The sequence below is a fragment of the Schistocerca cancellata genome, chromosome 3, assembly GCF_023864275.1.
Source record: "Schistocerca cancellata isolate TAMUIC-IGC-003103 chromosome 3, iqSchCanc2.1, whole genome shotgun sequence".
Taxonomy (NCBI): domain Eukaryota; kingdom Metazoa; phylum Arthropoda; class Insecta; order Orthoptera; family Acrididae; genus Schistocerca; species Schistocerca cancellata.
The window spans coordinates 379107615-379122725 of NC_064628.1; the positions used below are offsets into that span (position 1 = coordinate 379107615).

At 45.7% G+C, this 15111-nt stretch overlaps 1 protein-coding gene across 1 annotated transcript in view; it reads right to left on the bottom strand.

The window, feature by feature from the left end:
• LOC126176315 (testis-specific serine/threonine-protein kinase 6-like) overlaps positions 1-15111 on the bottom strand; it is a 54590-nt gene that overhangs the window by 24711 nt on the left and 14768 nt on the right. The window contains exon 4 of the mRNA XM_049923466.1: positions 6874-7176. Within this exon, the coding sequence (XP_049779423.1) occupies positions 6874-7176 (303 nt within the window). The remainder of the gene's footprint in view (positions 1-6873; positions 7177-15111) is intronic.

Below are 15111 nucleotides of genomic sequence, written 5' to 3' on the forward strand. Positions count from 1 at the left end.
GTTTAATTCTTAATTTATTTGCGTGTTTTTGGTACTTGCATTGTTAAATTCATAAATTTCGGGCGTATTATAGTATTTGAGAGTTGTAGCATCGCGTTTTAGTACCTGAATAGTGTAAATTCGCGTAGTCTCCTTCCGCCGCCGAGCAGTGTGTCAGCAGTGCACAAGCTACTGCATTTACTAGGCAATCTCGTATTTTAATAACCGTTTAAATTTTGTGTCGATTTGTTTGCGCTCTGTGTAGATTAGTTCAGACGTTCTTTGCACAAGTTTTTAGCATGGATAGGGACTGCAACTGCTGTGTTCGGATGCAGGCTGAGTTGGCATCCCTTCGCTCCCAGCTTCAGGCAGTGTTGGCTTCGGTCACACAGCTTGAGGCTGTTGCCAATGGGCATCACTGTGGGGGTCCGGATGGGAGTTTGTCGGGGACGGCCAGCTCGTCCCACGCATCCCCCGATCGGGCTACGACTGTGGTTGCCCGGGATACTGCCCGCATTGAGGCTGATCCCTCACCTGTGGTAGAGTGGGAGGTCGTCTCAAGGTGTGGCAGGGGGCGAAAGACATTCCGGAGGGCTGAACGGAAGGCCTCTCCAGTTTGTCTGACGAACCGGTTTCAGGCTCTGTCTCTGGCTGATACTCAGGCTGATACTGATCTTCGGCCTGACATGGCTGCCTGTCCTGTTCCAGAGGTTGCCCCTCAGTCTGCAATATCCGGGCGGTCGCAGAGGGTGGGCTTCTGGTAGTTGGGAGCTCCAACGTCAGGCGCGTAATGGGGCCCCTTAGGGATATGGCAGCAAGGGAGGGGAAGAAGACCAAAGTGCACTCCGTGTGCATACCGGGGGGAGTCATTCCAGATGTGGAAAGGGTCCTTCCGGATGCCATGAAGGGTACAGGGTGCACCCATCTGCAGGTGGTCGCTCATGTCGGCACCAATGATGTGTGTCGCTATGGATCGGAGGAAATCCTCTCTGGCTTCCGGCGGCTATCTGATTTGGTGAAGACTGCCAGTCTCGCTAACGGGATGAAAGCAGAGCTCACCATCTGCAGCATCGTCGACAGGACTGACTGCGGACCTTTGGTACAGAGCCGAGTGGAGGGTCTGAATCAGAGGCTGAGACGGTTCTGCGACCTTGTGGGCTGCAGATTCCTCGACTTGCGCCATAGGGTGGTGGGGTTTCGGGTTCCGCTGGATAGGTCAGGAGTCCACTACACGCAACAAGCGGCTACACGGGTAGCAGGGGTTGTGTGGCGTGGGCTGGGCGGTTTTTTAGGTTACATGGCCTCGGGCAAGTACAGAAAGGGCAACAGCCTCAACGGGTGCGGGGCAAAGTCAGAACATGCGGGGACCAAGCAGCAATCGGTATTGTAGTTGTAAACTGTCGAAGCTGCGTTGGTAAAGTACTGGAACTTCAAGCGCTGATAGAAAGCACTGAAGCTGAAATCGTTATAGGTACAGAAAGCTGGCTGAAGCCAGAGATAAATTCTGCCGAAATTTTTACAAAGGTACAGACGGTGTTTAGAAAGGATAGATTGCATGCAACCGGTGGTGGAGTGTTCGTCGCTGTTAGTAGTAGTTTATCCTGTAGTGAAGTAGAAGTGGATAGTTCCTGTGAATTATTATGGGTGGAGGTTACACTCAACAACCGAGCTAGGTTAATAATTGGCTCCTTTTACCGACCCCCCGACTCAGCAGCATTAGTGGCAGAACAACTGAGAGAAAATTTGGAATACATTTCACATAAATTTTCTCAGCATGTTATAGTCTTAGGTGGAGATTTCAATTTACCAGATATAGACTGGGACACTCAGATGTTTAGGACGGGTGGTAGGGACAGAGCATCGAGTGACATTATACTGAGTGCACTATCCGAAAATTACCTCGAGCAATTAAACAGAGAACCGACTCGTGGAGATAACATCTTGGACCTACTGGTAACAAACAGACCCGAACTTTTCGACTCTGTAAGTGCAGAACAGGGAATCAGTGATCATAAGGCCGTTGCAGCATCCCTGAATTTGGAAGTTAATAGGAATATAAAAAAAGGGCGGAAGGTTTATCTGTTTAGCAAGAGTAATAGAGGGCAGATTTCAGACTACCTAACAGATCAAAACGAAAATTTCTGTTCCGACACTGACAATGTTGAGTGTTTATGGAAAAAGTTCAACGCAATCGTAAAATGCGTTTTAGACAGGTACGTGCCGAGTAAAACTGTGAGGGACGGGAAAAACCCACCGTGGTACAACAACAAAGTTAGGAAACTACTGCGAAAGCAAAGAGAGCTTCACTGCAAGTTTAAACGCAGCCAAAACCTCTCAGACAAACAGAAGCTAAACGATGTCAAAGTTAGCGTAAGGAGGGCTATGCGTGAAGCGTTCGGTGAATTCGAAAGTAAAATTCTATGTACCGACTTGACAGAAAATCCTAGGAAGTTCTGGTCTTACGTTAAATCAGTAAGTGGCTCGAAACAGCATATCCAGACACTCCGGGATGATGATGGCATTGAAACAGAGGATGACAAGCGTAAAGCTGAAATACTAAACACCTTTTTCCAAAGCTGTTTCACAGAGGAAGACCGCACTGCAGTTCCTTCTCTAAATCCTCGCACAAACGAAAAAATGGCTGACATCGAAATAAATGTCCAAGGAATAGAAAAGCAACTGGAATCACTCAACAGAGGAAAGTCCACTGGACCCGACGGGATACCAATTCGATTCTACACAGAGTACGCGAAAGAACTTGCCGTGTACCGCAAGTCTCTAGAGGAACGGAAGGTTCCAAATGATTGGAAAAGAGCACAGGTAGTCCCAGTCTTCAAGAAGGGTCGTCGAGCAGATGCGCAAAACTATAGACCTATATCTCTGACGTCGATCTGTTGTAGAATTTTAGAACATGTTTTTTGCTCGAATATCATGTCGTTTTTGGAAACTCAGAATCTACTATGTAGGAATCAACATGGATTCCGGAAACAGCGATCGTGTGAGACCCAACTCGCTTTATTTGTTCATGAGACCCAGAAAATATTAGATACAGGCTCCCAGGTAGATGCTATTTTTCTTGACTTCCGGAAGGCGTTCGATACAGTTCCGCACTGTCGCCTGATAAACAAAGTAAGAGCCTACGGAATATCAGACCAGCTGTGTGGCTGGATTGAAGAGTTTTTAGCAAACAGAACGCAGCATGTTGTTATCAACGGAGAGACGTCTACAGACGTTAAAGTAACCTCTGGTGTGCCACAGGGGAGTGTTATGGGACCATTGCTTTTCACAATATATATAAATGACCTAGTAGATAGTGTCGGAAGTTCCATGCGGCTTTTCGCGGATGATGCTGTAGTATACAGAGAAGTTGCAGCATTAGAAAATTGTAGCGAAATGCAGGAAGATCTGCAGCGGATAGGCACTTGGTGCAGGGAGTGGCAACTGACCCTTAACATAGACAAATGTAATGTATTGCGAATACATAGAAAGAAGGATCCTTTATTGTATGATTATATGATAGCGGAACAAACACTGGTAGCAGTTACTTCTGTAAAATATCTGGGAGTATGCGTGCGGAACGATTTGAAGTGGAATGATCATATAAAATTAATTGTTGGTAAGGCGGGTACCAGGTTGAGATTCATTGGGAGAGTCCTTAGAAAATGTAGTCCATCAACAAAGGAGGTGGCTTACAAAACACTCGTTCGACCTATACTTGAGTATTGCTCATCAGTGTGGGATCCGTACCAGATCGGGTTGACGGAGGAGATAGAGAAGATTCAAAGAAGAGCGGCGCGTTTCGTCACAGGGTTATTTGGTAACCGTGATAGCGTTACGCAGATGTTTAACAAACTCAAGTGGCGGACTCTGCAAGAGAGGCGCTCTGCTTCGCGGTGTAGCTTGCTCGCCAGGTTTCGAGAGGGTGCGTTTCTGGATGAGGTATCGAATATATTGCTTCCCCCTACTTATACCTCCCGAGGAGATCACGAATGTAAAATTAGAGAGATTAGAGCGCGCACAGAGGCTTTCAGACAGTCGTTCTTCCCGCGAACCATACGCGACTGGAACAGGAAAGGGAGGTAAAGACAGTGGCACGTAAAGTGCCCTCCGCCACACACCGTTGGGTGGCTTGCGGAGTATAAATGTAGATGTAGATGAAGAAGGGTGTAAGACAAGGCTGTAGCCTTTCGCCCCTACTCTTCAATCTGTACATCGAGGAAGCAATGATGGAAATAAAAGAAAGGTTCAGGAGTGGAACTAAAATACAAGGTGAAAGGATATCAATGATACGATTCGCTGGTGACATTGCTATCCTGAGTGAAAGTGAAGAAGAATTAAATGATCTGCTGAACGGAATGAACAGTCTAATGAGTACACAGTATGGTTTGAGAGTAAATCGGAGAAAGACGAAGGTAATGAGAAGTAGTAGAAATGAGAACAGCGAGAAACTTAACATCAGGATTGATAGTCACGAAGTCAATGAAGTTAAGGAATTCTGCTACCTAGGCAGTAAAATAACCAATGACGGACGGAGCAAGGAGGACATCAAAAGCAGACTCGCTATGGCAAAAAAGGCATTTCTGGCCAAGAGAAGTCTACTAATATCAAATACCGGCCTTAATTTGAGGAAGAAATTTCTGAGGATGTACGTCTGGAGTACAGCATTGTATGGTAGTGAAACATGGACTGTGGGAAAACCGGAAGAGAAGAGAATCGAAGCATTTGAGATGTGGTGCTATAGACGAAAGTTGAAAATTAGGTGGACTGATAAGGTAAGGAATGAGGAGGTTCTACGCAGAATCGGAGAGGAAAGGAATATGTGGAAAACACTGATAAGGAGAAGGGACAGGATGATAGGACATCTGCTAAGACATGAGGGAATGACTTCCATGGTACTAGAGGGAGCTGTAGAGGGCAAAAACTGTAGAGGAAGACAGAGATTGGAATACGTCAAGCAAATAATTGAGGACGTAGGTTGCAAGTGCTACTCTGAGATGAAGAGGTTAGCACAGGAAAGGAATTCGTGGCGGACCGCATCAAACCAGTCAGTAGACTGATGACAAAAAAAAAAAAAAAGTTTGTAATGGAATACAAAAGTAGAACGAAAATGTAACCAGATTACATTCGAAACAGCAAGCTAAGAAAAATCCCAATTTGACTACAAGGATTGTAGACGCTCATGTGTATCTATACTTCATCTATACAAAAAATGGTTCAAATGGCTATGAGATCTATGGGATTTAATATCGGAGGTCATCAGTCCCCTAGAACTTAGAACTACTTAAACCTAACTAACCTAAGGACATCACACACATCCACGCCCGAGGCAGGATTCGAACCTGCGACCGTAGCAGTCTCGCGGTTCCGGACTGAAGTGCCTAGTACCGCTCGGCCACCGCGGCCCGCTCATCTATACACATTTTACAATAGAACTGGAGCGATGTGAGTCAATACACAAAACTAAACTAACAGGGAAATCAGGAAAGGACAAGGCGAAGCAAATCAGATGGGAACATACATAACAAAGAAAAACACTTACCAGAAAAAATAAATTAACCGACCCCTTGCCGACAGAAAACAAGATTAGACATGTTGGCGAAGAGGTCTCGACATAGAGGCATTGGCAAGCATGTCAAATAGGTAGTGAACATGTACCGCATGAAGTTCATGTGATTTTCCCCCTTGCACTCTAGAGCACAATGAACGAAGTGTCCCAGCAACCACATAATGGTATGGGTTTCCGACCGTGGAAAGAAAGAAGAATCTGGGCGAAATATAATGTCTGTAGTGTACGCAGCCTCAGAAGATCGAGTAAGGAAGGCTAATTGTGTCCTGATCCAAGACCAGTTTGCCATATGACCGCCACAAGTAAAGCGATGTCGTATCGTATCTGGAGACGTACAACGACCACATAAATACCATTTGAGCTGCAGAAACACGACTCACGACCACTCCTCACAGCTTTAGTTCTGCCAGTATCTCGTCTTATACCTTCCAAATTTCACAGAAGCTGTCAGTCGTGCTTGGATAGCTCAGTCGGGCTGCCGGCACGGTATCTCAGCGTGTTCAGTCAGATACCTGGCTGGTCTCTGTAATTAAAAAAAAAAAAAATGAGTGAAAGAATCAACAACGAACTTCAATGGATGTCATGTGACGTCCCCTACTACCAAGTACAACAAAAAAACGAACAAAATGCAAAAAAGATCGGTAGAACACTTGCCCACGAAAGACAAAGGTCCTGAGTTCGAGTCTCGGTCGGGCACACAGTTTTAATCTGCCGGGAAGTTTCAGTCTCTTTACTTTTATCATACACATAGTACTAGCGGACACTCTGGTGCAGAGTGAAAATTCATTCTGGGAACATCCACCAGCCCTTTGCTGAGCCGTGTCACCACAATATTCTTTCTCCTGGACTGCTAGTCCGCCAATCTATGTAGGAGAACTTCTGTGAAGTTTGGAAGGTAGGGGACGAGGCACTGGCGGAAGTACAGCTGTGAGGACGGGTCCTGAGTTGTGTTTGGGCAGATGGGTTGGTTAATTCGGGGGAGGGGACCAAACATCGACGTCATCAGTCCCAACGGATGGGGAAAGGATGACGAAGGAAGTTGGCCGTGCCCTATCAAATGATTCACCCCGGTATTTTCCTGAAGCGATTTAGTGAAATCGTGGAAAACCCAAATCAGGATGGCCGGACACGGGTTTGGACCGTCGTCGTCCCGAATGCGATTCCAGTGTGCAAACCACTGCGCCATCTCGCTCGGTTGCTCGGATAGAACAGTCAGTAGAGCCGTTGCCCGCGAAAGGCACAGGTCACTTTTTTAGACATCACCAGTAGGAAAGGATGAAGCCACCGCCCAAAATCCACAGTGGTGCTGGCTGGTACAGTAGACACACCTGGTCGATGGTGGGCCGGCCAGTGGTGACGGGCTCGAGCATCTGTGCGGCGAGCAGCTTGACGTGATCGCTGAGCAGCGGCACCACCTTGGAGCGGAAGCGCCAGTCGCGCGTCACCTGCTGCAGGTGCTGCTTCTTGGCGCTGGTCGTGTCGAAGGGCAGCGCCTTGTTGAGGATCACGAACAGCACCACGCCCAGCGACCACACGTCCGCCGCCTTGGGGTTGTACGGCCTGCCCTCGATGATCTCCGGCGGCGCGTACGCCAGCGAGCCGCAGTACGTAGTGCTGGGCATCAGAATGCCCTGTGCAGCAGAGGTGCGGTCCCGTCACAGACTGCAGTAGCCCAGAATTCGTGAGGGCCGAGTCTCCCTGGCTGGGGGGGGGGGCTCGCGGCCGACGTGTAAATTTATGCATCGACGCTTCGTCACAGTCTGTGGGTGACAACGGATCTCGCATGAAGAACGCTACTTCTAAAATGTCCGCCATTTCTGTTCTAGTGAAATGGCAGCACTAAATGTTCGGTCGCTAGATTCGACCAAGTCTCTGGAGAGTCCAGCCCTTTCTGGAAGTATCTGCACCTGAACGAGAATGGCCCCCCATTCCCCAACAGCACTCAACAGTAGATTCGAAGCGGCCGGAGTCAGAACAGTGTGTGAAAGGACTCACAGTCGCTGCAGTTCTTAGCTTGTGGCCGCGTCCACTGCAAAGCGCAAATATGTGTTTCTTGACTCGTAAATATTAATCTAATTATGAAAATATATATGCACTACTGGCCATTAAAATTGCTACACCAAGAAGAAATGCAGATGATAACGGTTATTCATAGGACAAATATATTATACTAGAACTGACATGTGGTTACATTTTCACACAGCTCGGGTGCATAGATCCTGAGAAATCAGTAGGCAGAACAACCACCTCTGGCCGTAATAACGGCCTTGATACGCCTGGGCATTAAGTCAAACAGAGCTTGGATGGCGTGTAGAGGTACAGCTGCCTATGAAGCTTCAACACGATACCACAGTTCTTCAAGAGTAGTGACTGGCATATTGTGAAGAGCCAGTTGCTCGGCCACCATTGACCAGACGTTTTCAGTTGGTGAGAGATCTGGAGAATGTGCTGGAGAGGGCAGCAGTCGAACATTTTCTGTATCCAGAAAGGCCCGTACAGAATTTGCAACATGCGGTAATGCATTATCCTGCTGAAATGCAGGGTTTCGCAGGGATCGAATGACGGGTAGAGCCACAGGTCGTAACACATCTGAAATGTAACGTCCACTGTTCAAAGTGTTGTCAATGCGAAAAAGAGGTGACCGGGACGTGTAACCAATGGCACCCCATACCATCACTCCGGGTGATACGCCAGTATGGCGGTGAATACCCGGTTCCAATGTGCGTTCATCGCGATGTCGCCAAACACGCATGCGACCATCGTGATGCTGTAAACAGAACCTGGATTCATCCGAAAAAATGACATTTTGCCATTCGTGCACAAAGGTTCGTCGTCGAGTACACCATCGCAGGCGCTTCTGTCTGTGATGCAGCGTCAAGGGTAACCGCAGCCGTGGTCTCCGAACTGATAGTCCCTGCTGCTGCAATCGTCGTCGAACTGTTCGTGCAGATGGTTGTTGTCTTGCAAACGTCCCCATATGTTGACTCAGGGATCGAGACGTGGCTGCACGATGCGTTACAGCCATGCGGATAAGATGCCTGTCATCTCGACTGCTAGTGATACGAGGCCGTTGGGATCCAGCACGGCGTTCCGTATTACCCTCCGGAACCCACCGATTCCATATTCTGCTAACAGTCATTGGATCTCGACCAACGCGGGCAGCAATGCCGCGACACGGCAAGTCGCAATCGCAATTGGCTACAATCCGACCTTTATCAAAGTCGGAAACGTGATGGTACGCATTTCTCCTCCTTACACGAGGCATCACAACAACGTTTCACCAGACAACGCCGGTCAACTGCTGTTAGTGTACGAGAAATCGGTTAGAAGCTTTCCTCATGTCAGCACGTTGTAGGTGTCGCCACCGGCGCCAACCTTGTGTGAATGCTCTGAAAAGCTAATCATTTCCATATCACAGCATGTTCTTCCTGTCGGTTAAATTTTGCGTCTGTAGCACGTCATCTTCGTGGTGCAGCAATTTTAATGGCCAGTAGTGTATGCAAGGTTCCAGTTTCACAGAGCTATGACAGTTGTCAATGACACATCATGCGAAAGTTATATTCCTCCTTTGGTTTTGCGCACCAGTGTACTACAAAAGTGGTAAATGTTTTACACAGACTGTTCGACAACTACGTGGAATGTTTGGTAAACGTAATGCACCTAACATGTCAGCTGTGCTGAGACTGACTGCTAAACCTGTGAAAACAAGTTCGATTTTAGGTCCTCGGGGCGTACTCGAATTGGTCGTTATGCAGGAAACATCGCCATCGTGAGTGATGAAGTTGGTGCAAGTCCGGTGAAATCTAAGATTCGCAGCTTTGGATCTGGAAAATACAACTGACGAGAGAAGTGAAACTAAATGATCACATAAAGCGCTTGAGATCTTTACCACTGGATGCACTTTTGTGAGGCAATAGGTCGCGAGAAAAAACATTCCTAAAATGGCCTGACCTTACCCCGGTTCCGACCAAAACATCACTTCTTTCTCTGGTTTCCGCTTTAAAGGAAGAATGGGCTGTTACTCCTTCATAGCCAATCAGAACCCCCATTACAAGTGCCTTAACCATAGTTCAAGCCATCATGAAGACGAAGGGTGGACACACGTTACAGTGAAGTACATTAATTGTATCTGGAAACACGGAAGTGAAGATGGCTACATGACGCTACTATTTCCAAGAAACGAAGAAAGACGCTGACAGCGGGCTGTGAAAGTTAATTGGAAAGACGCGAATTGTAAAGTTTACCTGTGGATGCCGACAATGCTGTGGTCGAGCGGTTCTAGGCGCTTCAGTCGGGAACCGCGCTGCTGCTACGGTCACAGGTTCGAATCCTGCCTCTGGCATGGGTGTGTGTGATATCCTTAGGTTAGTTAGGTTTAAGTAGTTCTAAGTCCTATGGGACTGATGACCTCAGATGTTAAGTCGCATACTGCTTAGAGCCATTTGAACCATTTTGATACCTTCAAATTATTCTTTCCTGTGAAGTACTTACATCGTGGCCTGATATGCCATAGCTAACAAATTAGTCTTTCCTGTGAAGTATGTACATTGTGGTGTGATACGCCACAACTAATTTCTAATCAATAACATTTCGTTCTATCTGCCATTATTCAGGGCATTGTTAGTGTTGTGGTACAGAATTTGTATGCCATCAGCACAAGAGTAAAAATGAAAATCAATATTTTTGCTAAAAGACAGTTAACATACCGTAATTTTCGAGACTCAAACCCATCGCTAAAAGTATTCATACAGTAGATAACACGTTTTATATCATGGGTAACTCATGCTATATTTCAGCGTATGGTTACTGGCGCACTGGCCAAGAATCCAAAGTTCTTAGATTCAGTCCATGCTGAGATCCATTATTTTCTAGGTATTTATCACTTCCTTAATCTCTGGCCATGATTTATTGATGAGAAAAATTTAATTGACTGCATGTGAGGAATGTCTATTATAGTAGATCCGATGTAGTATTTTCCTAATGTATATAACGTCGATAATCGTTTAACTGTTGTTCATTATTTTTACCATGTCAGTGTAGCAAGTATAAATGTTTCGTTTCCGAAAATCAGCTACTTTAAAACTGTTTCTGTCTTACAAAAGTAACGCGTAAGGCGAACTGTAGATTGCAGTTTATTGGTAAATTCCTGAAGCGATGCAGTCCTTCAACAAAGGAAATAGCTTACAATACGTTAGTTCGTCCAGTCTTGGAGTATTGTTCGTCTGTATGGGACCCTCACCAGTTGGGTCTGATTCAAGAAATTGAGAAGGTCCGAAGAAGAGCGGCAAGATTCGTGACTGGTACATTTAACCATCGCGAGAGCGTTACAAATCTCATAGAAAGTTTGAAGTGGGACACACTTGCAGATAGACGACACGCTAAATAGAAGAGGCTGCTCACTAGATTCCGAAATCCAATCTTCACTGCGGATGTAGAGCATATATTATTAACACCAACTTTTAAATCGCGTAATGATCACCATTCAAAGATAGGGAAATAAGAGCTCGTACTGAGGCGTTCAGACAGTCGTTTTTTCCTCGTGCGATCCGCGAGTGGAACAGCGAATTGTGCCCTTCGCTACGCACCGCTTACTGGCTAGCGTAGTATATATGTAGATGTAGATTTTTTTATGAGATAGCGTCTCTGAATGTCAGTACAGAACTACTTTTGTGTTCCACAAAATAATATACGAGTATTGGTGCAGCCACCTAAAAGATTCAGACACCTTCCCTCGTAACGCAACAAGCATAGGAAAGCGCGTCAAGCCACAATATTCGGTTGGGATTTCAACAGGGAGGGGCCACTAACATTGCAGCTATTACGGCCTCGCTACCGAGCCGATTGCTACACACCGTATGAGCTGGGCGGTCTGAAATGCCAATGTAGCAAAATGACGTCATAGGAGAGAGGTACTGTCATTATGGCGACCGTCCACGGTTCAGTGAGAAAGCGTAAATCGGTCGCACGACTAACTGTTCAATACACTGACACTGCAAGACACACCAGCCATAACCCCTGAAGTGTAAAGTTGGAACATCACTCGGCATTCTGGGAAGCTGGCCAGACGGGAAAAGGATGTGAAGTGATGTAACTGTTCCCTCACCGTAAGATAAGGACTGAGAGCCAGTCTACTATCGGTCATCTACGGTACAAATACATACTTTCCGGACAGCCACGTATGAAAATACGATTTTTCAAAGGGTCATATCTCGGATTCTATTGATGAAACAGATAAGGGGTCAAGTGTTTTGGATAACCCATTTCTTAGCGACTGTTTGTATAACTATCGGAAGAGTGCGTGTTCAAAATTAAATAATGCATACTTCCTCCAACCCAGGCAAACTTAGCGAATTGGTTGTTTCTTTTCATTAGGTGTGCTCTGGAGTGAAATAAGATAGCTTACAAAAGCACCGATTGTTGATGGACGGTTCCTGAGAAAACCCGAAAAAACCATGATTTTTGGCTACGGAAAGTACCAGTTGTGATGGCCACTTTTACAATTTCTATTCATAGCAGAACATCGCAATTTTTACCACTTGCTCAAAGGATAACATTCTCGCGGAACTGCGATACGTTTTTCGATATCATTACCCGTTGCCAACATTGAGAGATTCAGAGTTGCCGTACTTATGAAGAAAACCGCAAAAAACGGTTATAAGAAGTTTTGCAACGTTAGTCGCAATTGTCTAGATAACTAATGGTAGCAAACGGCTCAGATTTTAACGGTACATTCTTTAGATATTCAACATAAACGCCATTCTCTCCTTTTCGAAAATCTGTATCAGTTATCAAGATACACCCGAAAAATCTTGATTTTTTAGTACCAAAAGTGCTAATTGTAGGGATGAACAACTCTATAATTTTTATTCGTAGCAAATTGTCGAAATTTTTATCATATGTTGTTAAGATGATGTTATCGCAGAATCATGAAACATTTTTTGATATCATTATCCGTTACCGAGACCCGATGGCCAAAGTTATCGTATATACGCACTTAGACAATACGTAACATCCGGTCTAATGCGTTAACATAGTTTCAACTTATGTATTGAAGAAATGGCAGTGGTTCTGGTGTCATCACAGTGGTTCCGAGGTCACTCAACCATGTTTCGAGATAGCATTTTTTCGCCAATAAAACTTTATTATGCGCTGTCTCTATACAATGGGCATTTGGTACCTATGTGAATAGGCCTATATAGGTACTACAGTGACAATAAATTGGCTAAAAACGGACTTAACATGCCTGAAAATAACTTAAAATGACTTTCAAAACTTAGGTAACATTGGAAAGACTGGAAATGCACCAATATATTTGTATTAACATTTTTAGTCTTTTATGACAGAAAGCATTCAAAAATGGTTCAAATGGCTCTGAGCACTATGGGACTTAACTACTGAGGTCATCAGTCCCCTAGAACTTAGAACTACTTAAACCTAACTAACTTAAGGACATCACACACATCCATGCCCGAGGCAGGATTCGAACCTGCGACCGTAGCCAGAAAGCATTATCAGGGCAGTTTCGATGAATTGCGATCGATGAACGAAGCCTCCAGGAAAGATGTAAAGAAAACAATTTTGTCTTAACCTTACATTGTGCACTTTTATTTGTTGTTTATATGTGTCAAAGTATATAAATTTGTCGAAGTACGTAAATTAACTGTCAAACCTTCACTGACCTACAGAAGTTGTTTCATATAAGAACCACACATTGCTGTAACGGGGAAAAGAATGGAACCAGCTCAAAATGCCCTTGTTGGAACACAAAAAGGCGAATATGCTCCTCTTTAAAATACTTACAGAAAAGCGTGGAACCAGCTGCTTCAATCCGCATTCCGCCTTCCTTACTAAAAATTGTGACATTCTTACATATTCGCACTTTTTTGTTCTGAAACAAAGTACCAGAGAGAGAGAGAGTGAGGTTGGAAAAGAAAGGAGACGGTGACAGTGGGAGAGAAAGAGAAAGGAAACAGTCATATTGGCAGAGAAAAAGTGGCAGTGAAAGAGAAAGAGAAATGGAAGACGATAGCGTCGGGAGACAAGAGAGAGGAGGTACTGACCATTAGTGAGAGACAGGGGCAATAAAAGAGAAAGAGTGATGGATGAGACTAGCAGTGGGAGCAAAAGAATGGACAAGGACAGTGGGAGTAAGACAGAGAGACAATGAAAGTTATAGAGAAGGTGACAGTGGTAAGGTAGAGTGGGAGAATGGGATGAAGACAATGACAGTGGGAGAGACAGATAGTAGAAAGTACAAATGGAAGAGAACGGAAACAGTAGGAGAGAGACATACGAGTATATAGACAGTGGTAGTGAAAAGGAGGTGCTGAGTATGAAAGCTTCACTACAAAGTGAGATTGGGGAAAATGATTTAGAATATCTTCGCAGGCCAAAATTTTTGGTAAGGAAGGCGGAATGAGGATTGCACTCGCTGGTTCTGAAATTTTCTGTCAGAGTCTTTTAACGAGGAACATTTTCGCCCCATTTGTGCTTCGACAGGAGCGTTTTTCAGCTGGTAAATGTTGCTCATTCCCAATGGAAGTATCCCAATCTGCGTTGAACCATCCTTGTGGAGGACCGATGTCTATCTAACACCTTGCTCATCCATCTGTCTGCCAGTTACTATGAACAGCAAGTCACATATTGAGGACTTTGATGGTATTAGCCACAGCACTCCCCATCCGTGTCGTGGGAAGGACTTAGGCACCTTCGATCAGGGGGTCACTTGAAAGCCCTACAACAATTTCTGCTGCCTTCGACCCTAAGGGGGTCTGGTTCCCATCTGCGGAGGTGCAGCTGTACCTCTGTCATCATGGGGGTGCACAGTCTTGGATTGCCCACATCCCGCTCCCGTTTAGAAGCTCTACTACCGATGTCTGCCTTTCATGTGTGCAGTCTACAGCGTGGTCGTGCATGTCCTGGTCACTTGTTTACGAAGCTATTAGCGACCCTGGATAGTGCGGTCGACTCTGCATGTTAGTTGTGCATGGCTAGCGGCTTGATGATGTCACTCGAACAGACACGACTGACTCTCTCATTACCTGTGGCTGTGAGCCACGAACCAGTCAGTACATGCTTAGTGGGCACCTGCTGGTGCCCTGCCAGTGCCCATTGCTTGGAACGCCACCGCATCATTTTGTTGGTTGACTGGTTGGTTTAGGGGGGCAGACCAATTAGAGAGATCATTGATCCCATCGGATTAGGGAAGTAAATCGGCCATGCCCTTTCAAAGGAACCATCCTGGCATTTGCCTGAAGCGATTTAGGTTCAAATGGCTCCAAGCACTATAGGACTTAACATCTGAGGTCATCAGTCCCCTAGACTTAGAACTACTTAAACCTAACTAACCTAAGGACATCACACACATCCATGCCCGAGGCAGGATTTGAAACTGCGACCGTAGCAGCAGCGTGTGGTTCTGGACTGAAGCGCCTAGAACCGCTCGGCCACAGCGACCGGCTGAAGCGATTTAGGAAAACCACAGAAAACCTAAATTGGGATGGCCAGAAACGGATTTGAACTGTCGTCCTCGCGAATGGGGATCCAGTGTGCTAACCACTGCACCA